This window comes from Salvelinus namaycush, chromosome 4, assembly GCF_016432855.1.
Source record: "Salvelinus namaycush isolate Seneca chromosome 4, SaNama_1.0, whole genome shotgun sequence".
Lineage (NCBI taxonomy): Eukaryota > Metazoa > Chordata > Actinopteri > Salmoniformes > Salmonidae > Salvelinus > Salvelinus namaycush.
In genome coordinates this window covers 75,488,739-75,513,368 of record NC_052310.1, presented here as the reverse complement: position 1 = coordinate 75,513,368, position 24,630 = coordinate 75,488,739, and the positions used below count along the sequence as shown (strand labels likewise).

The 24,630-nt window shown below is 46.1% G+C and overlaps 1 protein-coding gene across 1 annotated transcript in view; it reads right to left on the bottom strand.

Annotated features, from left to right (window-relative positions):
* Positions 1–684: 684 nt before the first annotated feature.
* Positions 685–24,630, bottom strand: part of LOC120046003 (delta-like protein D) — a 31,141-nt gene continuing 7,195 nt past the window's right edge. The window contains exons 7-15 of the mRNA XM_038990918.1: positions 24,234–24,403; positions 23,817–24,033; positions 22,866–23,697; positions 22,627–22,753; positions 22,264–22,267; positions 16,490–17,235; positions 14,586–14,659; positions 1,048–1,283; positions 685–914 (exon numbers count right to left, since the gene is read on the bottom strand). Coding sequence (XP_038846846.1) covers positions 685–914; positions 1,048–1,283; positions 14,586–14,659; positions 16,490–17,235; positions 22,264–22,267; positions 22,627–22,753; positions 22,866–23,697; positions 23,817–24,033; positions 24,234–24,403 — 2,636 coding nt within the window. The remainder of the gene's footprint in view (positions 915–1,047; positions 1,284–14,585; positions 14,660–16,489; positions 17,236–22,263; positions 22,268–22,626; positions 22,754–22,865; positions 23,698–23,816; positions 24,034–24,233; positions 24,404–24,630) is intronic.

Sequence of the window (24,630 nt, the reverse complement as noted above, 5' to 3'; positions counted from 1 at the left end):
GCAGGAGGACTGGTTGATCCCTGAATCAGAGGTCAGTGTGCAGGAGAGCAGACATGCTGACAGGTAGAGCCCTGAATCAGAGGTCAGTGGGCAGGAGAGTAGACCTCCTGACTGGTTGAGCCATGAATCAGAGGTCAGTGAGCAGGAAAGCAGACCTCCTGACAGGTTGAGCCCTGAATCAGAGGTCAGTGGGCAGGAGAGCAGACCTGCTGACAGGTTGAGCCATGAATCAGAGGCCAGTGCGCAGGAGAGCAGGGCATGCTGACAGGTTGATCCCTAAATCAGAGGTCAGTGGGCAGGAGAGCAGACCTGCTGACAGGTTGAGCCCTGAACCAGAGATCAGTGGGCGGGAGAGCAGACCTGCTAACAGGTTGAGCCCTGAATCAGAGGTCAGTGGGCAGAAGAGCAGACCTGCTGACAGGTTGAGCCCTGAAACAGAGGCCAGTGTGCAGGAGAGCAGACCTGCTGACAGGTTGAGCCCTGAATCAGAGGCCAGTGTGCAGGAGGATAGGTTGATCCCTGAATCAAAGGTCAGTGGGCAGGAGAGTAGACCTCCTGACTGGTTGAGCCCTGAATCAGAGGTCAGTGTGCAGGAGAGCAGACCTGCTGACAGGTTCAGCCCTGAATCAGAGGCCAGTGCGCAGTAGAGCAGACATGCTGACAGGTTGATCCCTAAATCAGAGGTCAGTGGGAGGAAAGCAGACCTCCAGACTGGTTGATCCCTGAATCAGAGGCCAGTGTGCAGGAGGATAGGTTGATCCCTGAATCAAAGGTCAGTGGGCAGGAGAGTAGACCTCCTGACTGGTTGAGCCCTGAATCAGAGGTCAGTGTGCAGGAGAGCAGACCTGCTGACAGGTTCAGCCCTGAATCAGAGGCCAGTGCGCAGTAGAGCAGACATGCTGACAGGTTGATCCCTAAATCAGAGGTCAGTGGGAGGAAAGCAGACCTCCAGACTGGTTGATCCCTGAATCAGAGGTCAGTGCGCAGTAGAGCAGACATGCTGACAGGTTGATCCCTAAATCAGAGGTCAGTGGGAGGAAAGCAGACCTCCAGACTGGTTGATCCCTGAATCAGAGGTCAGTGTGCAGGAGAGCAGACATGCTGACATGTTGAGCCCTGAATCAGAGGTCAGTGGGCAGGAGAGCAGACATGCTGACAGGTTGAGCCCGGAATCAGAGATCAGTAGGCAGGAGAGCAGACCTGCTGACAGGTTGAGCCCTGAATCAGAGGTCAGTGGGCAGGAGAGCAGACCTCCTGACTGGTTGATCCCTGGATCCCTGAATCTAAATTTTGAACAACAAGGTGAATCTATAAAAATGTGAATTTTTCACCACAGCGAAATTTGATAACTATCTGTCCAATATGGTAGATTCCCTGTCTGTTTTCTCTCCTGTGGTGTATCTGGTAGGATTTCCAAGAGCCTCTTCTGGGAGGAGTGAGCACAAGGGACTCAAAGAAGCTTGGTCCCTAGGGAGCCACTTTTACCTCCTGACATTGTCCACTGAGTCATAGCAGAATATCAAATCAAAGTTTATTTGTCACGTGCGCCGAATACAACAGGTGTAGACCTTACAGTGAAATGCTTACTTACAGGCTCTAACTAATAGTGCAAAAAAGGTATTAGGTGAACAATAGGTAGGTAAAGAAATCACAATGCAAATAGAATATCGCACTGTGGGATCAGTGGGGAAGACACATCACATAATAGCCCACTGTGGGGTTGGTAGGGAAGACACAGCAGATAATAGCCCACTGTGGGATTGGTGGGGAAGACACAGCAGATAATAGCCCACTGTGGGATTGGTGGGGAAGACACAGCAGATAATAGCCCACCGTGGGATCAGTGGGGAAAACACAGCAAATAGCCTACCGTGGGGTTGGTGGTGAAGACACAACAGATAATAGCCCACCATGGGATTGGTGGGGAAAACACAACAGATAATAGCCCACCATGGGATTGGTGGGGAAAACACAACAGATAATAGCCCACCATGGGGTTGGTGGGGAAAACACAACAGATAATAGCCCACCATGGGATTGGTGGGGAAAACACAACAGATAATAGCCCACCATGGGATTGGTGGGGAAAACACAACAGATAATAGCCCACCATGGGGTTGGTGGGGAAAACACAACAGATAATAGCCCACCATGGGGTTGGTGGGGAAGACACAACAGATAATAGCCCACCATGGGGTTGGTGGGGAAAACACAACAGATAATAGCCCACCATGGGATTGGTGGGGAAAACACAACAGATAATAGCCCACCATGGGGTTGGTGGGGAAGACACAACAGATAATAGCCCACCATGGGGTTGGTGGGGAAAACACAACAGATAATAGCCCACCATGGGGTTGGTGGGGAAGACACAACAGATAATAGCCCACCATGGGGTTGGTGGGGAAAACACAACAGATAATAGCCCACCATGGGGTTGGTGGGGAAAACACAACAGATAATAGCCCACCATGGGGTTGGTGGGGAAAACACAACAGATAATAGCCCACCATGGGGTTGGTGGGGAAAACACAACAGATAATAGCCCACCATGGGGTTGGTGGGGAAAACACAACAGATAATAGCCCACCATGGGGTTGGTGGGGAAAACACAACAGATAATAGCCCACCATGGGGTTGGTGGGGAAAACACAACAGATAATAGCCCACCATGGGGTTGGTGGGGAAGACACAACAGATAATAGCCCACCATGGGGTTGGTGGGGAAAACACAACAGATAATAGCCCACCATGGGGTTGGTGGGGAAAACACAACAGATAATAGCCCACCATGGGGTTGGTGGGGAAAACACAACAGATAATAGCCCACCATGGGGTTGGTGGGGAAAACACAACAGATAATAGCCCACCATGGGGTTGGTGGGGAAGACACAACAGATAATAGCCCACCATGGGGTTGGTGGGGAAAACACAACAGATAATAGCCCACCATGGGGTTGGTGGGGAAAACACAACAGATAATAGCCCACCATGGGGTTGGTGGGGAAAACACAACAGATAATAGCCCACCATGGGGTTGGTGGGGAAAACACAACAGATAATAGCCCACCATGGGGTTGGTGGGGAAAACACAACAGATAATAGCCCACCATGGGGTTGGTGGGGAAGACACAACAGATAATAGCCCACCATGGGGTTGGTGGGGAAAACACAACAGATAATAGCCCACCATGGGGTTGGTGGGGAAAACACAACAGATAATAGCCCACCATGGGGTTGGTGGGGAAAACACAACAGATAATAGCCCACCATGGGGTTGGTGGGGAAAACACAACAGATAATAGCCCACCATGGGGTTGGTGGGGAAGACACAACAGATAATAGCCCACCATGGGGTTGGTGGGGAAAACACAACAGATAATAGCCCACCATGGGGTTGGTGGGGAAAACACAACAGATAATAGCCCACCATGGGGTTGGTGGGGAAAACACAACAGATGATAGCCCACCATGGGATTGGTGGGGAAAACACAACAGATAATAGCCCACCATGGGGTTGGTGGGGAAGACACAACAGATAATAGCCCACCATGGGGTTGGTGGGGAAAACACAACAGATAATAGCCCACCATGGGGTTGGTGGGGAAAACACAACAGATAATAGCCCACCATGGGGTTGGTGGGGAAAACACAACAGATGATAGCCCACCGTTGGGAAGACACAGCAGATGTTAATGATAAACTTTGCTTACTGTCCTCCGCCTCAGGACGACTGTCATTGGTCTGTTCCACTCACAACCTGCTAAGCTGCAGACAACATACAGTAAAAGACTTGCATGATATTTCTGCCACACCACAAAAGAGGCTTGCTTTTGCACACTTAAGAATAACATTTGGCACCTAAGCGAGTGTTTGCGCTTCAGACAAGCTGTGCCTTATAAAACAAATGTGTTTGTGAACACAGAACACATTTATAATTAAACTGTCTGACAGTTTCTGATGTACATTTTCTAAATTAACCTTTACTTTAATGTGGCCATCGCTCATTAATGAAAATGTTGAAGAGTTTGGAAAGTGAAGACTAACAACCTTTATGGCAGACTAAAGAGAAGCAAACAAACCTTTATTAAGTTTGTTGCAGTCTATGTGAGCTACATTTGTGCTACAAGTTTAGATCCACATCTAAATAATGTCAAGTCCTGGTCTGTTGGTTATTAATAAAGTCATTGATGTAAGGCGTTTGTCTGCATTTTTTTGTGCATGTGTCCATCTTGCACTCAGAAAATATAAACTCAGTTTACTCAGTGCATTCAGGACTATTTGATATAGTGATGTTGGCTGGATTTACAGGCTACAAAGATGCTGACATTTCACAGTTCATCCAAAGATCATGTTGATTCACAACAGTGTTCAATCAAATTCAATGATTTTAATAAGCTCCTCCTAATACATTTCTACCTTCACAACTCAAGCTTCTTTTCCTACCTTTGCCCGAGATACTCAGTCCTACTCAGCCATATTTGTCTGACATGATGAACCAATCTCTGGACAGATGAGAAGGAGTCCTGGATTCATGCCTGTCTTCCATGACTAAGGAAATGTGGAAACCTTGGACTCCTGCAGAGACTTTCAGGAGGACCAACACTTCCCCCAAGGGTGCTAGCGGTCCCAGGACAGTGAAAGTGTCAGCTAGAACATTCGTTGAGAAAACAAAGGGAATGGTTGTGCTCTCTCGATCACTGAGTTTGTACCAGACTGTGATTTACATGGGTGGAGAGCTCTGTCCCTCTCAAGATGAGAGGGCGTGTGATGGATGGTCCCTGTGGGGGCTGAGGTGGACTATCACCCCCCAGCTGTGTGGTCCCTCCTGGGCAATGTCAAGGGGCACAAAGGGCCAGAGTGGGTATGGTCATTATAATACATGTGGAATTTTACTTTACTCCACCTGTGTTGCACTAAAGGAATGGAGGATTGCCTCTCCTGTCTTAAATGGGGTGGCAGGTTGCCTAGTGGTTAGCATGTTGGGTTAGTAACCAAAAGGTTGCTAGATCAAATCCCCGAGCTGACAAGGTAAAAATCAGTTCAGTTCTGCCCCTGAACAAGGCAGTTAACCCACTGTTCCTCGGCTGTCATTGTAAATAAGAATGTGTTCTTAACTGACTTGCCTAGTAAAATAAATTTAAAAATGGTTATCCGTGTTGGATTCTGCCAATGGACAGATGATCAGAGATGGTTGTAAATCATCCAGATTACCATGTTTATTTCTTTGATGAAATTCAGGAGATCTAGCTCAATGTTGATAAATGCATACATTTACCCTGCAACTTTGACAAATGTATCCATTTAGCTACATTTATCAAATCAAATCAAATTTTATTGGTCACATACACATGGTTAGCAGAAGTTAATGCAAGTGTAGCGAAATGCTTGTGCTTCTAGTGCCGACCATGCAGTAATATCTAACGAGTAATCTAACAATTTCACAACAACAAAGGAATGAATAAGAATATATACATATAAATATATGGATGAGCGATGGCCGAATGGCATAGGCAAGATGCAGTAAATGGTATAGAGTACAGTATATACATATGAGATGAGTAATGTAGGGTATGTAAACATTATATAAAGTGGCATTGTTTAAAGTGATTAGTGGTACATTTATTACATTACATTTTTAATTATTAAAGTGGCTAGAGATTTGATGTGTTGGCAGCAGCCACTCAATGTTAGTGGTGGCTGTTTAACAGTCTGATGGCCTTGAGATAGAAGCTGTTTTTCAGTCTCTCGGTCCCAGCTTTGATGCACCTGTACTGACCTTGCCTTCTGGATGATAGCGGGGTGAACAGGCAGTGGCTCGGGTGGTTGTTGTCCTTGATGATCTTTTTGGCCTTCCTGTGACATCGGGTGGTGTAGGTGTCCTGGAGGGCAGGTAGTTTGCCCCCGGTGATGCATTGTGCAGACCTCACTACCCTCTGGAGAGCCTTACGGTTGTGGGCGGAGCAGTTGCCATACCAGGCGATGATACAGCCCGACAGGATGCTCTCGATTGCGCATCTGTAAAAGTTTCTTCAGCCTCCTGAGGTTGAAGAGGCGCTGCTGCGCCTTCTTCACCACGCTGTCTGTGTGGGTGGACCATTTCAGTTTGTCCGTGATGTGTACGCCGAGGTACTTAAAATGTTCCACCTTCTCCACTACTGTCCCGTCGATGTGGATAGGGGGGTGCTCCCTCTGCTGTTTCCTGAAGTCCATGATCATCTCCTTTGTTTTATTGACATTGAGTGTGAGGTTATTTTCCTGACACCACACTCCGAGGGCCCTCACCTCCTCCCTGTAGGCCGTCTCGTTGTTGTTGGTAATCAAGCCTACCGCTGTAGTGTCGTTTGCAAACTTGATGATTGAGTTGGAGGCGTGCATGGCCACACAGTCATAGGTGAACAGGGAGTACAGGAGAGGGCTGAGAACGCACCCTTGTGTGGCGCCAGTGTTGAGGATCAGACGGGTGGAGATGTTGTTTCCTACCCTCACCACCTGGGGGCGTCCCGTCAGAAAGTCCAGGACCCAGTTGCACAGGGCGGGGTCGAGACCCAGGGTCTCGAGCTTAATGACGAGATTGGAGGGTACTATGGTGTTAAATGCTGAGCTGTAATCGATGAACAGCATTCTTACATAGGTATTCCTCTTGTCCAGATGGGTTAGGGCAGTGTGCAGCGTGATTGCGATACCGTCGTTTGTGGACCTATTGGGGCGGTAAGCAAATTGGAGTGGGTCTAGGGTGTCAGGTAGGGTGGAAGTGATATGATCCTTGACTAGTCTCTCAAAGCACTTCATGATGACGGAAGTGAGTGCTACGGGGTGATAGTCATTTAGCTCAGTTACCTTAGCTTTCTTGGGAACAGGAACAAAGGTGGCCCTCTTGAAGTATGTGGGAACAGTAGACTAGGATAGGGATTGATTGAATATGTCCGTAAACACACCAGCCAGCTGGTCTGCGCATGCTTTGAGGACAAGGCTAGGGATGCCGTCTGGGCCGACAGTCTTGCGAGGGTTAACACATTTAAATGTTTTACTCATGTTGGCTGCGGTGAAGGAGAGCCCGCAAGTTTTGGTAGCGGGCCGTGTCGGTGGCACTGTATTGTCTTTTTTTTATTTTTTATTTTTTATTTAAATTTTATCCCCTTTTCTCCCCAATTTTTCGTGGTATCCAATCGCTAGTAATTACTATCTTGTCTCATCGCTACAACTTCCGTACGGGCTCGGGAGAGACGAAGGTCGAAAGCCATGCGTCCTCCGAAGCACAACCCAACCTAGCCGCACTGCTTCTTTAACACAGCGCGCCTCCAACCCGGAAGCCAGCCGCACCAATGTGTCGGAGGAAACACCGTGCACCTGGCCCCCTTGGTTAGCGCGCACTGCGCCCGGCCCGCCACAGGAGTCGCTGGAGCGCGATGAGACAAGGATATCCCTACCGGCCAAACCCACCCTAACCCGGACGACGCTAGCCCAATTGTGCGTCGCCCCACGGACCTCCCGGTCGCGGCCGGCTGCGACAGAGCCTGGGCGCGAACCCAGAGACTCTGGTGGCGCAGTTAGCACTGCGATGCAGTGCCCTAGACCACTGCGCCACCCGGGAGGCCCTGCACTGTATTGTCCTCAAAGCGAGCAAAGAAGTTATTTAGTTTGTCTGGGAGCAAGACATTGGGGTCCGCGATGGGGCTGGTTTTCCTTTTGTAGTCCGTGATTGACTGTAGACCCTGCCACATACCTCTCGTGTCTGAGCTGTTGAATTGCGACTACTTTGTATCTATACTGACGCTTAGCTTTTTTGATTGCCTTGCGGAGGGAATAGCTACACTGTTTGTACTCTGTCATGTTTCCGGTCACCTTGCCCTGATTAAAAGCAGTGGTTCGCTCTTTCAGTTTTGCGCGAATGCTGCCATCAATCCACGGTTTCTGGTTGGGGAAGGTTTTAATATTCGCAGTGGGTACAACATCATCGATGCACTTGCTAATAACTCGCTCACCAAATCAGCGTATTCATCAATGTTGTTGTTCAACGCTATCCAGAACATATCCCGGTCCACGTGATCGAAGCAATCTTAAAGCGTGGAATCAGATTGGTCCCTGCAACTTTGACAATGTAGCTATTACGTTACAAAATTTATCCTGCAACTTTGACAAATGTATCCATTTACCTACATTTATCATGCAGCTTCAAAAAATTTACCATTAAGCTACATTTACCCTACAAATTCGACAAATATATCAATTTGGCGACATTTACCCAGCAACTTTTACAAATGTATCCATTTATCTATGTATCTACATTTATCCTTTAACTTTGACAAATTTACCAATGAAGCTACATTTTCCTTTAACTGTGACAATGTATCCATTTAGCTACATTTACCCTACAACTTCGACAAATATATCCATTTAGCTACATTTACCCAGCAACTTTGACCAATGTATCCATTTAATGACATTTACCCTGTATCTTTTGACCAATGTATCCATTAAGCTACATTTACCATTTAGTTACATTTAACCTGCAACTTTGACAAATGTATCCATTTAGCTACATTTACCCTGCAACTTTGACAAATGTCTCCATTTAGCGACATTTACCTTGCAACTTTGACAAATGTTTCCATTTACCTACATTTACCCAGCAACTTTGACCAATGTATCAATTTAGCTACATTTACCCTGCAACTTTGCCCAATGCATCCATGTAGTTACATTTATCCTTTAACTTTGACAAATGTCTCCATTTAGCTACATTTACCCTACAACTTTGACCAATGTACCATTTAGCTACAGTTACCGTGAAACTTTGACCAATGCATACATTTAGCTACATTTACCTGCAACTTTGACAAATGTATCAATTTCTTTACATTTACCCAGCAACCTTGAAAACTGTATCATTTAGCTACATTTACCCAGCAACTTTGACCAATGTATCCATTAAGCTACATTTACCATTTAGCTACATTTAACCTGCAACTTTGACAAATGTATCCATGTAGCTACATTTACCCTGCAACTTTGACAAATGTATCTATTAAGCTACATTTACACTGCAACATTGACAAATGTGTCCATTTAGCTAAATTTACCATGCAGCTTCGAAAAATGTATCCATTTAGCTACATTTACCCTCAAACTTTGACCAATGCAAACATTTAGCTACATTATTCCTGCAAAGTTGACCAATGTATCCATTTAGCGACATTTACCCAGGAACTTTGACAAATTCATCAATTACGCTACATTTGCCCTGCAAATTCTACAAATGTATCCATTTAGCTACATTTACCCTGTAACTTTGACAAATGTATCCATTTAGTTACATTTAACCTGCAACTTTGACAAATGTATTCATTTAGTTACATTTACCCTGAAACTTTGAAAAATGTATCTATTTAGCTACATTTGCCCTGCAAATTCAACAAATGTCTCAATTTAGCTACATTTACCCTGCAATGTTGACAAATGTGTCCATTAAGCTACATTTACCATGCAGCTTCGAAAAATGTATCCATTTAGCTACATTTATCCTGCAACTTTGGCCAATGTATCCATTTAGCGACATTTACCCTGAAACTTTGACAAATGTATTGTCACGGCTGGTGAAAGGAGAGGACCAAGGTGCAGCGTGGTGAGCGTACAAAACCAAACCGTGAAGCTCAAAGGCTATGTGCCCTAAACAAAGTCAACTTCCCACAAAGACAGGTGGAAAAAAGGGATACCTAAGTATGGTTCTCAATCAGAGACAACGATAGACAGCTGCCTCTGATTGAGGACCATACCCGGCCAAACACAAAGAAATACACAACATAGAACATAGAATACCCACCCCAACTCACACCCTGACCAAACCAAAATAGAGACATAAAAAGGATCCATTTGACTACATTTACCCTGCAACTTTGACAAATGTATCCATTTAGCTACATTTACCCTGCATTTTAGAAAAAAATTATCTATTTAGCTACAATTACTCTGCAACTTTGACCAATGTATCCATTTTGCTACATTTACCCTGAAACTTTGACAAATGTATCCATTTAGTGACATTTACCATGAAACTTTGACAAATGTGTCAATTTAACTACATTTGCTATTTAGCTACATTTACCCTGCAACTTTGACAAATGTCTCCATTTAGCAACATTTACCTGCAACTTTGACAAATGTATCCATTTGACTACATTTACCCTGCAACTTTGACAAATGTCTCCATTTAGTTACATTTACCCTGCAACTTTGACAAATGTTATCCATTTAGCTACATTTATCCTGGAACTTTGACAAATTCATCAATTTCGCTACATTTGCCCTGCAACTTTGACAAATGTATCCATTTAGTTACATTTACCCTGTAACTTTGACAAATGTATCCATTTAGTAACATTTACCCTGCAACTTTGACCAATGTATCTATTTAAAAACATTTACCCTGCAATGTCGACAAATGTATCTATTTAGCTACAATTACCTTGCAACTTTGACCAATGTATCTATTTGAAAAATTTATCCTGCAACGTCGACAAATGTATCCATTTAGCTACATTTACCCTGAAACTTTGACAAATGTATCCATTTAGCTATATTTACCCTGCAAATTCAAAAAATGTGTCAATTTAGCTTCATTTACCAAATCAAATCAAATTTTATTTGTCACATACACATGGTTAGCAGATGTTAATGTGAGTGTAGCGAAATGCTTGTGCTTCTAGTTCCGACAATGCAGTAATAACCAACAAGTAATCTAACCTAACAATTCCACAACTACTACCTTAGACACACAAGTGTAAAGGGATAAAGAATATGTACATAAAGATATATGAATGAGTGATGGTACAGAACGGCATAGGCAAGATGCAGTAGATGGTATCGAGTACAGTATATACATATGAGATGAGTAATGTAGGGTATGTAAACATAAAAGTGCATAGTTTAAAGTGGCTAGTGATACATGTATTACATAAAGATGGCAAGATGCCGTAGATGATATAGAGTACAGTATATACATATACATTATATTAAGTGGCATTGTTTAAAGTGGCTAGTGATACATTTTTGATCAATTTCCATCAATTTTCATTATTAAAGGGAGCTGGAGTTGAGTCAGTATGTTGGCAGCAGCCACTCGATGTTAGTGGTGGCTGTTTAACAGTCTGATGGCCTTGAGATAGAAGCTGTTTTTCAGTCTCTTGGTCCCTGCTTTGATGCACCTGTACTGACCTCGCCTTCTGGATGATAGCGGGGTGAACAGGCAGTGGCTCGGGTGGTTGTTGTCCTTGATGATCTTTATGGCCTTCCTGTGACATCGGGTGGTGTAGGTGTCCTGGAGGGCAGGTAGTTTGCCCCCAGTGATGCGTTGTGCAGACCTCACTATCCTCTGGAGAGCCTTACGGTTGTGGGCGGAGCAGTTGCCGTACCAGGCGGTGATACAGCCCGACAGGATGCTCTCGATTGTGCATCTGTAGAAGTTTGTGAGTGCTTTTAGTGACACGCCAAAATTCTTCAGCCTCCTGAGGTTGAAGAGGCGCTGCTGCGCCTTCTTCACAACGCTGTCTGTGTGGGTGGACCAATTCAGTTTGTCCGTGATGTGTACGCCGAGGAACTCAAAACTTACTACCCTCTCCACTACTGTCCCGTCGATGTGGATAGGGGGGTGCTCCCTCTGCTGTTTCCTGAAGTCAGCAATCATCTCCTTTGTTTTGTTGACGTTGAGTGTGAGGTTATTTTCCTGACACCACACTCCGAGTGCCCTCACCTCCTCCCTGTAGGCCGTCTCGTCGTTGTTGGTAATCAAGCCTACCACTGTAGTGTCGTCCGCAAACTTGATGATTGAGTTGGAGGCGTGCATGGCCACGCAGTCGTGGGTGAACAGGGAGTACAGGATAGGGCTCAGAACGCACCCTTGTGGGGCCCCAGTGTTGAGGATCAGCGTGGTGGAGATGTTGTTTCCTACCCTCACCACCTGGGGGCGGCCCGTCAGGAAGTCCAGTACCCAGTTGCACAGGGCGGGGTCGAGACCCAGGGTCTCGAGCTTGATGACGAGTTTGGAGGGTACTATGGCGTTAAATGCTGAGCTGTAGTCGATGAACAGCATTCTCACATAGGTATTCCTCTGCAACTTTGACAAATATATCCATTTAGCTACATTTATCTTAAAACTTTGACAAATGTATCCATTTAGTGACATTTATACTGAAACGTAGAAAAATGTATCCATTTTGCTAGTTTTACCCTGCAGCTTTAACCAATGTATCCATGTAGCTACATTTACCCTGCAACTTTGACAAATGTGTCAATTTAACTACATTTGCTATTTAGCTACATTTACCCTGCAACTTTGACAAATGTATCCATTTAGCGACATTTACCCTGCAACTTAGACAAATGTATCTATTTAGCTACAATTACCCTGCAACTTTGACCAATGTATCCATTTAGCTACATTTACCCTGAAACTTTGACAAATTCATCCATTTAGCTACATTTGCCCTGCAAATTCTACAAATGTATCCATTTAGCTACATTTATCCTGTAACTTTGACTAATGTATCCATTTAGTTACATTTACCCTGCAACTTTGACAAATGTATCCATTTAACTATATTTACCCTGCAGCTTTGACAAATGTGTCCATTTAGCTAAATTTAACATGCAACTTAGACAAATGTATCTATTTAGCTACAATTACCCTACAACTTTGACCAATGTATCTATTAAAAATGTTACGAACAATGAGGAAAATTGTAAGGAGTCAGGCGCAGAGAGCAAAGATATGGGGAAAAACCACTCTTTAATGTCCAACCAGAAGAACAACTGGTAACGTCAAAACATTGGCGTAAAAATCCACTTGAATAAAGTACACACTGGAAAAATAAATCCAGACTGTGGAAAACCCCAAATAAAACGAACAACCTCATACAAAACAGAAAGACAAGCCCGCACAAACAGAAGCGGGCTAAACGAACTTAAATAGCACCACCCTAACAACCAAACAATAAACAGGTGAAAACAATTAGTCAAAACCAAACGAAAAGGAAAAAGGGATCGGTAGCAGCTAGTAGACCGGCGACGACGACCGCCGAGCGCCACTCGAACAGGAAGGGAAGCCACCTTCGGTAATACTCGTTACAGTACCCCCCTCCTGACGCGCAGCTCCCGCAGCGCGCCGACGCCGGCCTCGAGGACGACCCGGGGGCCGAGGCGCAGGGCGATCCGGATGGAGGCGATGGAACTCTCTCAGCATCGATGGATCCAATATATCCCCCACCGGGACCCAGCACCTCTCCTCCGGACCGTACCCCTCCCAGTCCACGAGGTACTGCAGGCCCCTCACCCGGCGTCTGGAGTCCAGAATGGACCGTATCGTGTACGCCGGGGACCCCTCTATGTCCAGAGGGGGCGGAGGGACCTCCGGAACCTCACCTTCCTGCATGGGACCAGCTACTACCGGCCTGAGGAGAGACACATGAAACGAGGGGTTAATACGATAATACGAAGGAAGTAACAATCGGTAACACACCTCGTTTATTCTCCTCAGGACTTTAAATGGCCCTACACACTGCGGACCCAGCTTCCGGCAGGGCAGGTGGAGGGGCAGGTTTCGGGTCGAGAGCCAGACCCTATCCCCCGGTGCAAACACGGGGGCCTCACTGCGGTGACGGTCAGCGCTCTTCTTCTGCCGTCTACTCGCCTGACGCAGAGACTCCTGGACGGCTCTCCAGGTCTCCTTAGAGCGCTGTACCCACTCCTCCACCGCAGGAGCCTCGGTCTGACTCTGATGCCATGGTGCCAGAACCGGCTGGTACCCCAACACACACTCAAATGGTGACATGTTGGTAGAGGAGTGGCTTAGTGAGTTCTGGGCAATCTCTGCCCAGGGGATGTATCTTGACCACTCCCCTGGCCGGTCCTGGCAATACGACCGCAGAAACCTACCCACCTCCTGGTTCACTCTCTCCACCTGCCCATTACTCTCCGGGTGATACCCCGAGGTCAGGCTGACCGAGACCCCCAAATGCTCCATAAACGCCTTCCATACTCTGGAAGTGAACTGGGGACCCCGATCAGAAACGATATCCTCGGGCACCCCGTAGTGCCGGAAGACATGGGTAAATAGTGCCTCCGCAGTCTACAGGGCCGTAGGGAGACCGGGCAACGGGATAAGACGGCAGGACTTAGAGAACCGATCCACAACGACCAGGATCGTAGTGTTTCCCTGAGATGGTGGAAGGTCAGTCAGAAAATCCACCGAAAGATGGGACCACGGCCGTTGTGGAACAGGGAGGGGTTGTAACTTCCCTCGAGGCAGGTGCCTAGGAGCCTTACTCTGAGCGCATACCGAACAGGAAGAGACATAGAATCGCACATCCCTCTCCAAGGTGGGCCACCAGTACTTCCCCCTAAGACCTCGCACTGTCCTCGAAATACCCGGGTGACCTGACGAGAGTAAACTATGAGCCCATCGAATCAATTGATCACGAACAGCGAGCGGTACGTACCTACGACCCTCCGGGCACTGTGGAGGCGCAGGTTCCTCCCTTAACGCCCGCTCGATGTCCGCGTCCACCTCCCATACTATTGGTGCCACCAACTTGGCCGCCGGAATGATGGGAGTAGGATCGATGGACCGGTCCTCTGAGTCATAGAGGCGAGACAGCGCGTCGGCCTTAGTGTTTAGGGAACCTGGTCTATAAGAGATCGTAAAACTAAATCTGGTGAAAAACATGGCCCACCTTGCCTGACGCGGATTCAGTCTCTTAGCTGATCGGATATACTCCAGGTTACGGTGGTCAGTCCAGATGAGGAAAGGGTGCTTAGCCCCCTCAAGCCAGTGTCTCCACACCTTCAGGGCCTTAACCATAGCCAACAACTCCCTATCCCCCACATCATAATTCCGCTCCGCTGGCCCGAGCTTCTTCGAAAAAAAAGCACAGGGGCGGAGTTTTGGTGGCGTACCCGAGCGCTGTGAGAGCACAGCTCCAACCCCAGCCTCGGATGCGTCCACCTCTACTATGAACGCCAAAGATGGGTCCGGATGCGCCAACACTGGCGCCTCGGTAAACAGCACCTTCAACCTACGGAAGGCTCCGTCCGCCTCTGCTGACCACTGCAAACGCACCGGCCCCCCCTTCAGCAGTGAGGTAATAGGATCTGCTACCTGACCAAAACCCCGGATAAACCTCCGGTAGTAATTGGCAAACCCTAAGAACCGCTGCACCTCCTTTACCGTGGTCGGAGTCGGCCAATTACGCACGGCTTTTACGCGATCACCCTCCATTACCACCCCCGAGCTGGAAATGCGATAACCCAGGAAGGAAACGGCTTGTTTGAAAAACTCACATTTCTCCGCCTTCACGTACAGGTCATTCTCCAGCAGTCGCCCAAGAACCTTGCGCACCAGAGACACATGCGCGGCTCGTGTAGCGGAGTAGATCAAAATATCATCAATATACACCACCACACCCTGTCCGTGCAGGTCTCTGAGAATCTCGTCAACAAAGGATTGAAAGACAGCTGGAGCATTCTTTAACCCGTACGGCATGACGAGGTACTCATAATGGCCCGATGTGGTACTAAACGCGGTTTTCCACTCATCTCCTCCCCGAATACGCACCAGATTATACGCGCTCCTGAGGTCCAGTTTCGTGAAGAACCGTGCTCCGTGGAATGATTCCATCGCCGTAGCGATGAGAGGTAGTGGGTAACTAAAACCCACCGTGATGGAATTGAGATCTCGATAATCAATACACGGACGCAACCCACCATCCTTTTTCTTCACAAAAAAGAAACTCGAGGAGACGGGTGACATGGAGGGCCGAATGAATCCCTGTCCAAGAGCTTCCGTGACATATGTCTCCATAGCCAACGTCTCCTCCTGGGACAAAGGATACACATGACTCCTGGGTAGTGCAGCGTTTACCTGGAGGTTTATCACGCAATCCCCCTGTCGATGGGGTGGTAATTGGGTCGCCTTCTTTTTACTGAAAGCGATAGCCAAATCGGCATACTCAGCGGGAATGCGCACGGTGGAAACCTGGTCTGGACTCTCCACCGTTGCACCGATGGAAACTCCTACACACCTGCCTGAACACTCATCAGACCACCCCTGTAGAGCTCCCTGTCTCCACGAAATCTTCGGATTGTGAATAGCCAGCCAGGGAATCCCCAGCACCACCGGAAACGCAGGTGAATCGATAAGGAACAGATTAATCCGTTCCTTATGATTCCCCTGCGTAATCATCTCCAAAGGAATTGTGGCCTCCCTGACCAGCCCTGACCCTAATGGTCGACTATCTAAGGAGTGCACAGGGAAGGGGGGTTCTACCTTAACTAACGGAATCCTCAACTTCTGAGCGAGTCCGCGATCTATAAAGTTCCCAGCTGCGCCTGAATCGACTAGCGCCTTATGCTGGAGAGAGGGAAAAAATTTAAGGAAACATATTAACAAAAACATGTGACCAACAGGAAGCTCTGGGAGAGTGTGGTGCTGACTCACCTGAGGTGACCGAGGAGTGTTCTGCCTACCCTCTCGATTCCCAGATGGACTCCTCCAGCACCGACCGGAAGTGTGCCCTCTTCGGCCACAACTGGTACAGGAGGAGCCTCCTCCTCCGATCTCCCTAGATGCTGCCCCTCCTAGCTCCATCGGGATGGGAGCAGGAGGGTCAGGAGGTGGAACTGACAGGACCCTTTCAGAACGTCCGCGAGCAGCTAGCAGATGGTCTAACCGGATAGACATGTCTATTAGTTCATCCAAACTGAGCGTCGTGTCCCGACAAGCCAGCTCTCTGCGGACGTCCTCTCTCAGGCTACACCTGTAATGGTCTATCAGGGCCCTGTCGTTCCACCCTGCTCCAGCGGCCAAGGTCTGGAAATCCAGCGCGAAGTCCTGCGCGCTCCTCGTCCCCTGTCGGAGATAGAACAATCTCTCACCCGCCGCTCGGCCATCTGGAGGGTGATCGAACACGGCCCGAAAACGGCGGGTGAACTCCGGGTAGTGGCCCCTCGCTGAGTCGGGCCCGTTCCAGACCGCATTGGCCCACTCTAGGGCTCTACCCGTCAGGCAGGAGACGAGGACACTCACGCTCTCTTCGTCCGAGGGAGCTGGTCGAACGGTGGCCAGGTACAGATCTAATTGTAGCAGGAATCCCTGGCACCCCGCCGCCGAACCATCGTACTGACTTGGAGGCGTGATACGCAAAGCGCTGGCACCAGATCCCGCTGGAGGAGATGGTATAGTTGCTGGAGGGAGGGTAGGTGGGGTAGTAGGGAGACCACTCCTCTCCCAACGAACCATCCTCTCCATCATTTGATCCATAGCTGATCCGATGCGATGGAGGATGGACGTGTGATGAAGGACTCTCTCCTCCATCGTGGGGAGAGGGGTGGTCGCTGCTCCTGCTGGCTCCATATGACGGTGCGGGCTTCTATTACGAACAATGAGGAACATTGTAAGGAGTCAGGCGCAGAGAGCAAAGATATGGGGAAAAACCACTCTTTAATGTCCAACCAGAAGAACAACTGGTAACGTCAAAACATTGGCGTAAAAATCCACTTGAATAAAGTACACACTGGAAAAATAAATCCAGAAAAAACCCCAAATAAAACGAACAACCTCATACAAAACAGAAAGACAAGCCCGCACAAACAGAAGCGGGCTAAACGAACTTAAATAGCACCACCCTAACAACCAAACAATAAACAGGTGAAAACAATTAGTCAAAACCAAACGAAAAGGAAAAAGGGATCGGTGGCAGCTAGTAGACCGGCGACTACGACCGCCGAGCGCCACTCGAACAGGAAGGGAAGCCACCTTCGGTAATACTCGTTACAAAAAAACATTTACCCTGCAACTTTGACAAATGTATCCATTTAGCTACATTTACCCTGAAACTTTGACAAATGTATCCACTTGGCTATATTTACCCTGCAGATTTGACAAATGTATCCATTTAGATACATTTACCCTGCAACTTTGACAAATGTTTCCATTTAGCTACATGTTCCCTGAAACTTTGACAAATGTATCCACTTGGCTATATTTACCCTGCAGATTTGACAAATGTATCCATTTAGCTACATTTACTCTGGAACTTTGACAAATTTTTCAATTTAGCTACATATACCCTGCAACTTTGACAAATGTATTCATTTAGCTACATTTACCCTGAAACTTTGACAAATGTATCTATTTAGCTACAATTACCCTGCAACTTTGATTCCTTCCCCAGACATTATTGTTTCAGTTTCCTGTCTTTGTGTTGTTCGTGTTTTGTTAATTAAATTATGCACTCCCTGAACTTGCTTCCCGACTCCCAGTGCACTCGTTACAGCAATTTTGCAACAGAAAACAATACACACACACAAACATTTGGCATCCCACTATATTCCAAACATATAGTTGGATCAACCCCCCCCCCCCCCCCCCCCCCCCCAGTGAATGAATAGAAGATGCAAATCCTAAGGATGAATGCACTACCAATAGCTGAAAAGCAGAACGTTTCACAAGAAGTATGCATTACACCCATTACATTGTGGGAATTACATTACAAATGCATTTATAAGCATGAATAGGTATGGTTTTTTAAAAGAACCATGAGCCGTTATGATTGTTATTATGTAAATGGTTATTTTGTAACTATGTAATGCATTACAGACAGATTTATAGTGGTTGTACATTTATACAGACTGTTAGAAGATTACAGATGTGGGGTACAACATTTTAAATTTAGGAAACAGAACATTTAGCAAGAGAATGAATCTTTAGTCAAAAACAAAACTTAATTTTAAACATTTTGAATATAAAGATCTCCATGTTATAGTTTAGTGTAATTCCAAACATAAATGCAAGTAAATCAGACTTTTTGAAAATCCTTAAAAATCCATGCTTATCAAATAGTTTCAAAGTTCTTCATTCAAAACACTCTGGCATATTAGCGTTAATCTGTGACCTATGTCATAAAAATAGCAGGTGTATAAGGCAGGTCTGGTCGATTAATATTTGCTATGCCACATCATTAGCATGGTCAGAACACTAGGTTGACTTTCCTCATCCATGATTAAAGTTGCTCACAGCTGTTTGATTCAAGAGCCTGTTTATCATTTCAGTGAGCAACCTGATAGTACACATTCAACTACCCCTATATACCCCTGCCCCTTCTGGTCAGAATATAAAACCTATATACCCCTGCCACTTCTGGTCTGAATATGAAACCTATATACCCCTGCTGAAGTCAAATCTTTGTTCAGATGGCAAACTAGAGGAGCACATTTTTTCTAAAATAATTCATCTTTATAGTAAACACGGATAAATAGTTATGTAAATAAGAACATAAAAAAGTTGTAACAATATATCAGCTAACTGATACATTTCTAAGGTATCTTACTGTAGCATTTTTACAGATGGATGCTATTTATCAAATAGAAAACGGAGCAAACATTAACATGATCTGGCTCAGCATTCTATGAACATAAACATGACAACTCTGGATCAGCATTCTATGAACATAAACATGACAACTCTGGATCAGCATTCTATGAACATAAACATAATATGGATCAGCATTCTAAACTCAGCCCAAAAAAAAACGTCCTCTCACTGTCAACTGCGATTATTTTCAGCAATCTTAACATGTGTAAATATTTGTTTGAACATAACAAGATTCAACAACCGAGACATAAACTGAACAAGACATGTGGCTAACAGAAATGGAATTATGTGTCCCTGAACAAAGGTGGGGGTTAAAATCAAAAGTAACAGTCAGAATCTGCTGTGGCCACCAGCTGCATTAAGTACTGCAGTGCATCTCCTCCTCATGGACTGCACCAGATTTGTCAGTTCTTGCTGTGAGATGTTACCCCACTCTTCCACCAAGGCGCCTGCAAGTTCCCGGACATTTCTGGGGGGAATGGCCCTAGCCCTCACCCTCCGATCCAACAGGTCCCAGACGTGCTCAATGGGATTGAGATCCGGGCTCTTCGCTGGCCATGGCAGAACACTGACATTCCTGTCTTGCTGGAAATCACGCACAGAACGAGCAGTATGGCTGGTGGAATTGTCATGCTGGAGGGTCATGTCAGGATGAGCCTGCAGGAAGGGTACCACATGAGGGAAGAGGATGTCTTCCCTGTAACGCAGTGTTGAAATTGCCTGCAATGACAACAAGCTCAGTCCGATGATGCTGTGACACACCGCGCCAGACCATGACGGAACCTTCACCTCCAAATCGATCCCCCGCTCCAGAGTACAGGCCTCGGTGTAACGCTCATTCCTTCGACGATAAACGCGAATCCGACCATCACCCCTGATGAGACAAAACTGCAACTCGTCAGTGAAGAGCACTTTTTGCCAGTCCTGTCTGGTCCAGCGACAGTCGGTTTGTGCCCATAGGCGACGTTGTTGCCGGTGATGTCTGGTGAGGACCTGCCTTACAACAGGCCTACAAGCCCTCAGTCCAGCCTCTCTCAGCCTGTTGCGGACAGTCTGAGCACTGATGGAGGGATTGTGCGTTCCTGGTGTAACTCGAGCAGTTGTTGTTGCCATCCTGTACCTGTCCCGCAGGTGTAATGTTCGGATGTACCGATTCTGTGCAGGTGTTGTTACATGTGGTCTGCCACTGCGAGGACGATCAGCTGTCCGTCCTGTCTCCCTGTTGTGCTGTCTTAGGCGTCTCACAGTACGGACATTGCAATTTATTGCCCTGGCCACATCTGCAGTCCTCATGCCTCCTTGCAGCATGCCTAAGGCACGTTCACACAGACGAGCAGGGACCCTGGGAATCTTTCTTTTGGTGTTTTTCAGAGTTAGTAGAAAGGCCTCTTTAGTGTCCTATGTTTTCATACCTGTGACCTTAATTGCCTACCGTCTGTAAGCTGTTAGTGTCTTAACGACCGTTCCACAGGTGCATGTTCATTAATTGTTTATGGTTCATTGAACAAGTATGGGAAACAGTGTTTAAACCCTTTACAATGAAGATCTGTGAAGTTAATTGGATTTTTAAGAATTATCTTTGAAAAACAAGGTCCTGAAAAAGGGACATTTCTTTTTTTGCTGGGTTTATGAACATAAACATGACAACTCTGGATCAGCGTTCTATGAACATTAATATAACAATTCTGGATGCTTGGCTCTGTTGTGCTTCTACAGTGGTACAGTATAATGCATTTGCCTCATGCACCCCAACTCTGGAATGGGGTGTCTCTCCATCTGGACAGCTGCAGGTCAATGTGTTATTCAGTGTAGATTTCAGCTGTCCACTTCTTACTCAATGCTTCAAAGAGTGATTATGAATGAAGACAGTCGTACAGTACATATTGTAATGTTTGTTTTTCCTGCTTTCATATAGGTTTCTAACCATTTGTCGTGCTGGTTTTGGATTCTCTTTAAGGACCAAATTAGTCTTTGATGAGTACGAAGTGCAAGTTGCTTGTAGGCCTTACTAAATGACATTGACGAAGGTTTAAAATAAGTTAGAAAACACTGACCAGATCATTTTCCAGGGGTGGTTTCTTTTTTTGTCAGAAGGTTCTTTCTTCCTAAAAATAAATTGCCATCAAGATGAGGGTAGTAATTTGTGATTACCGTTTGTGCCTTCGTGTCAGTTAGTGAGTTTCCTCAGGGAAACAGTTGCATCAGGCCAAGAATACTCACACAGTTTGCAGTAAGACTACATACAGAACTTAGGGTGAAACATCGCATGCATTTATGTCAAAGAGAAATCACTCTAATATTCAATGTTGGATGTTTTGCGTGACATGTTATGTAGGTGGATAATCACAAAGACACTTATATGCTATTATTTCATACATTATTTATTTTTCAAAAGTATTTAGTTGATTTTCTTAATGGGCAACAGTGATAAAACAATTCCAATAGCTTCTGTACAATGCTTCTTAAATACATTTTTGTTGGAAAACAAAGTCACATTGACCTGAACTGCCTTATATACATTAGACATAAATTATATCAAAATGATATCTACAAATTCACAAACAAATGGAACACATAACACAATTAAATTAAAAGAATACATCTTTGAAAAACAACAACAGTATGTTTACAAATTTAAAGGCAGTATTTTCCCATCTTAAAACTAATTCAGAAGACTGCCTCAAAGGCTTTACAAATATACACTGCAGTCAGTGCATACTCATTATACACAGTAATTAACTCAAATGTGTATGTTTAAATACATATTAAAAAGCAACCCTCCATAGTGCAATGAGGTACAACTGTTCTCACAGGCAGTGCAACAAATCCATATTACGCACGTTCCTGGGAAACATAAATTGTGAGAGCACGGACCAGTGTGGTCCAACATCCTTTATCTGCAGCCACTGTGCTTACTTCAGTTGAGAACCAGCTCATTCTGAATATCACTGTCAATGTCTTAGTCTCACAGCAGCAGTCACACGAAGGGAAACCTTCCCCCTGGGTTTGAGCAGCATTCACCGGAGTAAAACCTCCTGTAGAGAAGACGAGCTACACCTCAGCTGTGGTGTTACACCTGGGGAAGACAAGAGGCAAAGATGCTTTAGTTTCAGAGTATTTGGCTATTCGCAAACCAGTGAAAAGTAAATATGCAAACTGCAAAGAGATTTCATCAGCAGTGAAAAAGAGGAAAATCAACTCACCTCAGTTGCAATGATACATTCATCTTTCTCGTCTGATATGACGTAGACTGACTGGTACTTTGTGTTGTTGCAAATCGATGCTTCGTTGCACATCGACTCCTCTGGACGTTTATTTTCTGAGGCGTCACTGAGAACACAAGAAAAATAAATACATTAACATCAACATTCACTCTTCAGACACAAGCATGACTACTCCCATATGTGGCACATCATTTATATCTAAATGTGTAGATATTCACCTCTTTAAACGTTTTCTGTGTTTCTCTTCAAACTCACTGTCGGAACAAAAAGATTCAGAACAATTTGATTCGGAACACTTTGCTTCACTCTTTTCTTGGTCCTCTTTCAACACATCTTCTGGCTTCAGCTCATGCACCAGATTATAATCCGTTGACGAGCATCGGGACTTGTAGCCATTCTGCTCTCCTCCAGCATTGTCCGAGTGAAAGTCCACTTTCTTATTGGTGTTCTTGACCCCTGTCGTGCCGATCACGCTGACAGATAGGTCCTTGTCAGGCCGTTGACAGTTGTTGGCCAGGTTGTTCATGGTCTCACTCTCACTGTGGGTGTCTCCCTGCTGACTCCTCTGCTGCACCTTGACCCGGATGTAAACCATCAGCACGGCACAGGCCACCAGCAGCAGCAGCGCCAGGATAATCCCAGCACACACTGCGGTCCAGGGGAATGTGCCTTGGTCCTCTTCATCAGAGTATCTCTTACCAGCTCCTTCCAACCCGGGTTGTCCCTGGGGGTGCTCCGGCAGGAGGAACTGGCAGTTATGGCCGCCGTAGCCTGGCACACAGGCGCACACATAGCGATTATTCCTCTCGTGGCAGGTGGCTCCGTTGTGGCAGGGATTGTGCTCACATTTTCTGATAGTCGAGCTGCAGTTCTTGCCGGTGTATCCAGGTGGGCAGGTGCAGGTGTAATCATTCATGCCATCCAAGCATGTGCCACCATTCTGGCAGGGGTAGTTGGCGCACTCGTCAATGTTGTCTTCGCAGTTGGCTCCGGAGAAGCCCTCAGGGCACTGGCACATGTAGGAGTTCACTAGGTCCATACACTGGGCACCTGGAGACATTAAAAAGTCATGTTAAACCATCTGTTCCAGTATTCATTCATGTCCTCAGACTTTGAATAGAAAGGTTAAACTGGTAAACACAGAACTAGAGAACTTTGTTTCAGCTTACCGTTGGAGCATGGGTTGGAGGTGCAGTGGTCGATCTTCTTCTCACAGTTGAATCCGGCATAGCCGAGAGGACACTGGCAGTAGTATCCTCCCTCTGGGTTGTCAGCACAGCGTCCGCCGTTAAAGCAAGGCCCATCGGCACAGGTCATGGCACTGAGCTCACAGCTGTTGCCATAGAAGCCTGGGGGGCAGGCACATGTGTATGTGTTTTCTAAATCCTGTCAGAGGCGAGACAAAGCACTTGCTAAGCAAAAGTTACAACTCCTTAATGACTTGTTATTAATTTGTTATGCTACATTCACCATGAGGAATGCCTGCCAGCTCTAGCATGACAGCACCACACACTATGTGACACTACATCACTGAGAAATCATTTCTAATGTAACTAATGAGGGGCAGCTCAAAAAAAAATACTTACAGTGCAGCTTCCCCCATTTTGGCAGGGGTTGTCGGAACATTCATTAACCTCAATCTCACAGCTGGCCCCAGTGAAGCCGGGTTTACAGGAGCAGGTGTAGCTACCCTGGCCAGTATTGGTACAAGTGGCTCCATTCATGCAGGGCTTGTGGTGTGTGCAGTAGTTGAGATCTGAAACAGACAATGGCACATGTGGATTAGTCTTCTGAGAGTTAATGTACAGTGATATCGAGGATGTTTTTATGACTTGTTTTAAGGCCAAGATGTGCCCTATTCTCTGAACCTGATTGGTATGGTGGCTTAGATAACATAGTGGGGATACTGTATGATTGGCATGGTGGCTTAGAGAACACAGTGGGGATACTGTATGTTATCTCAACACCAGCACAGTCTGGATC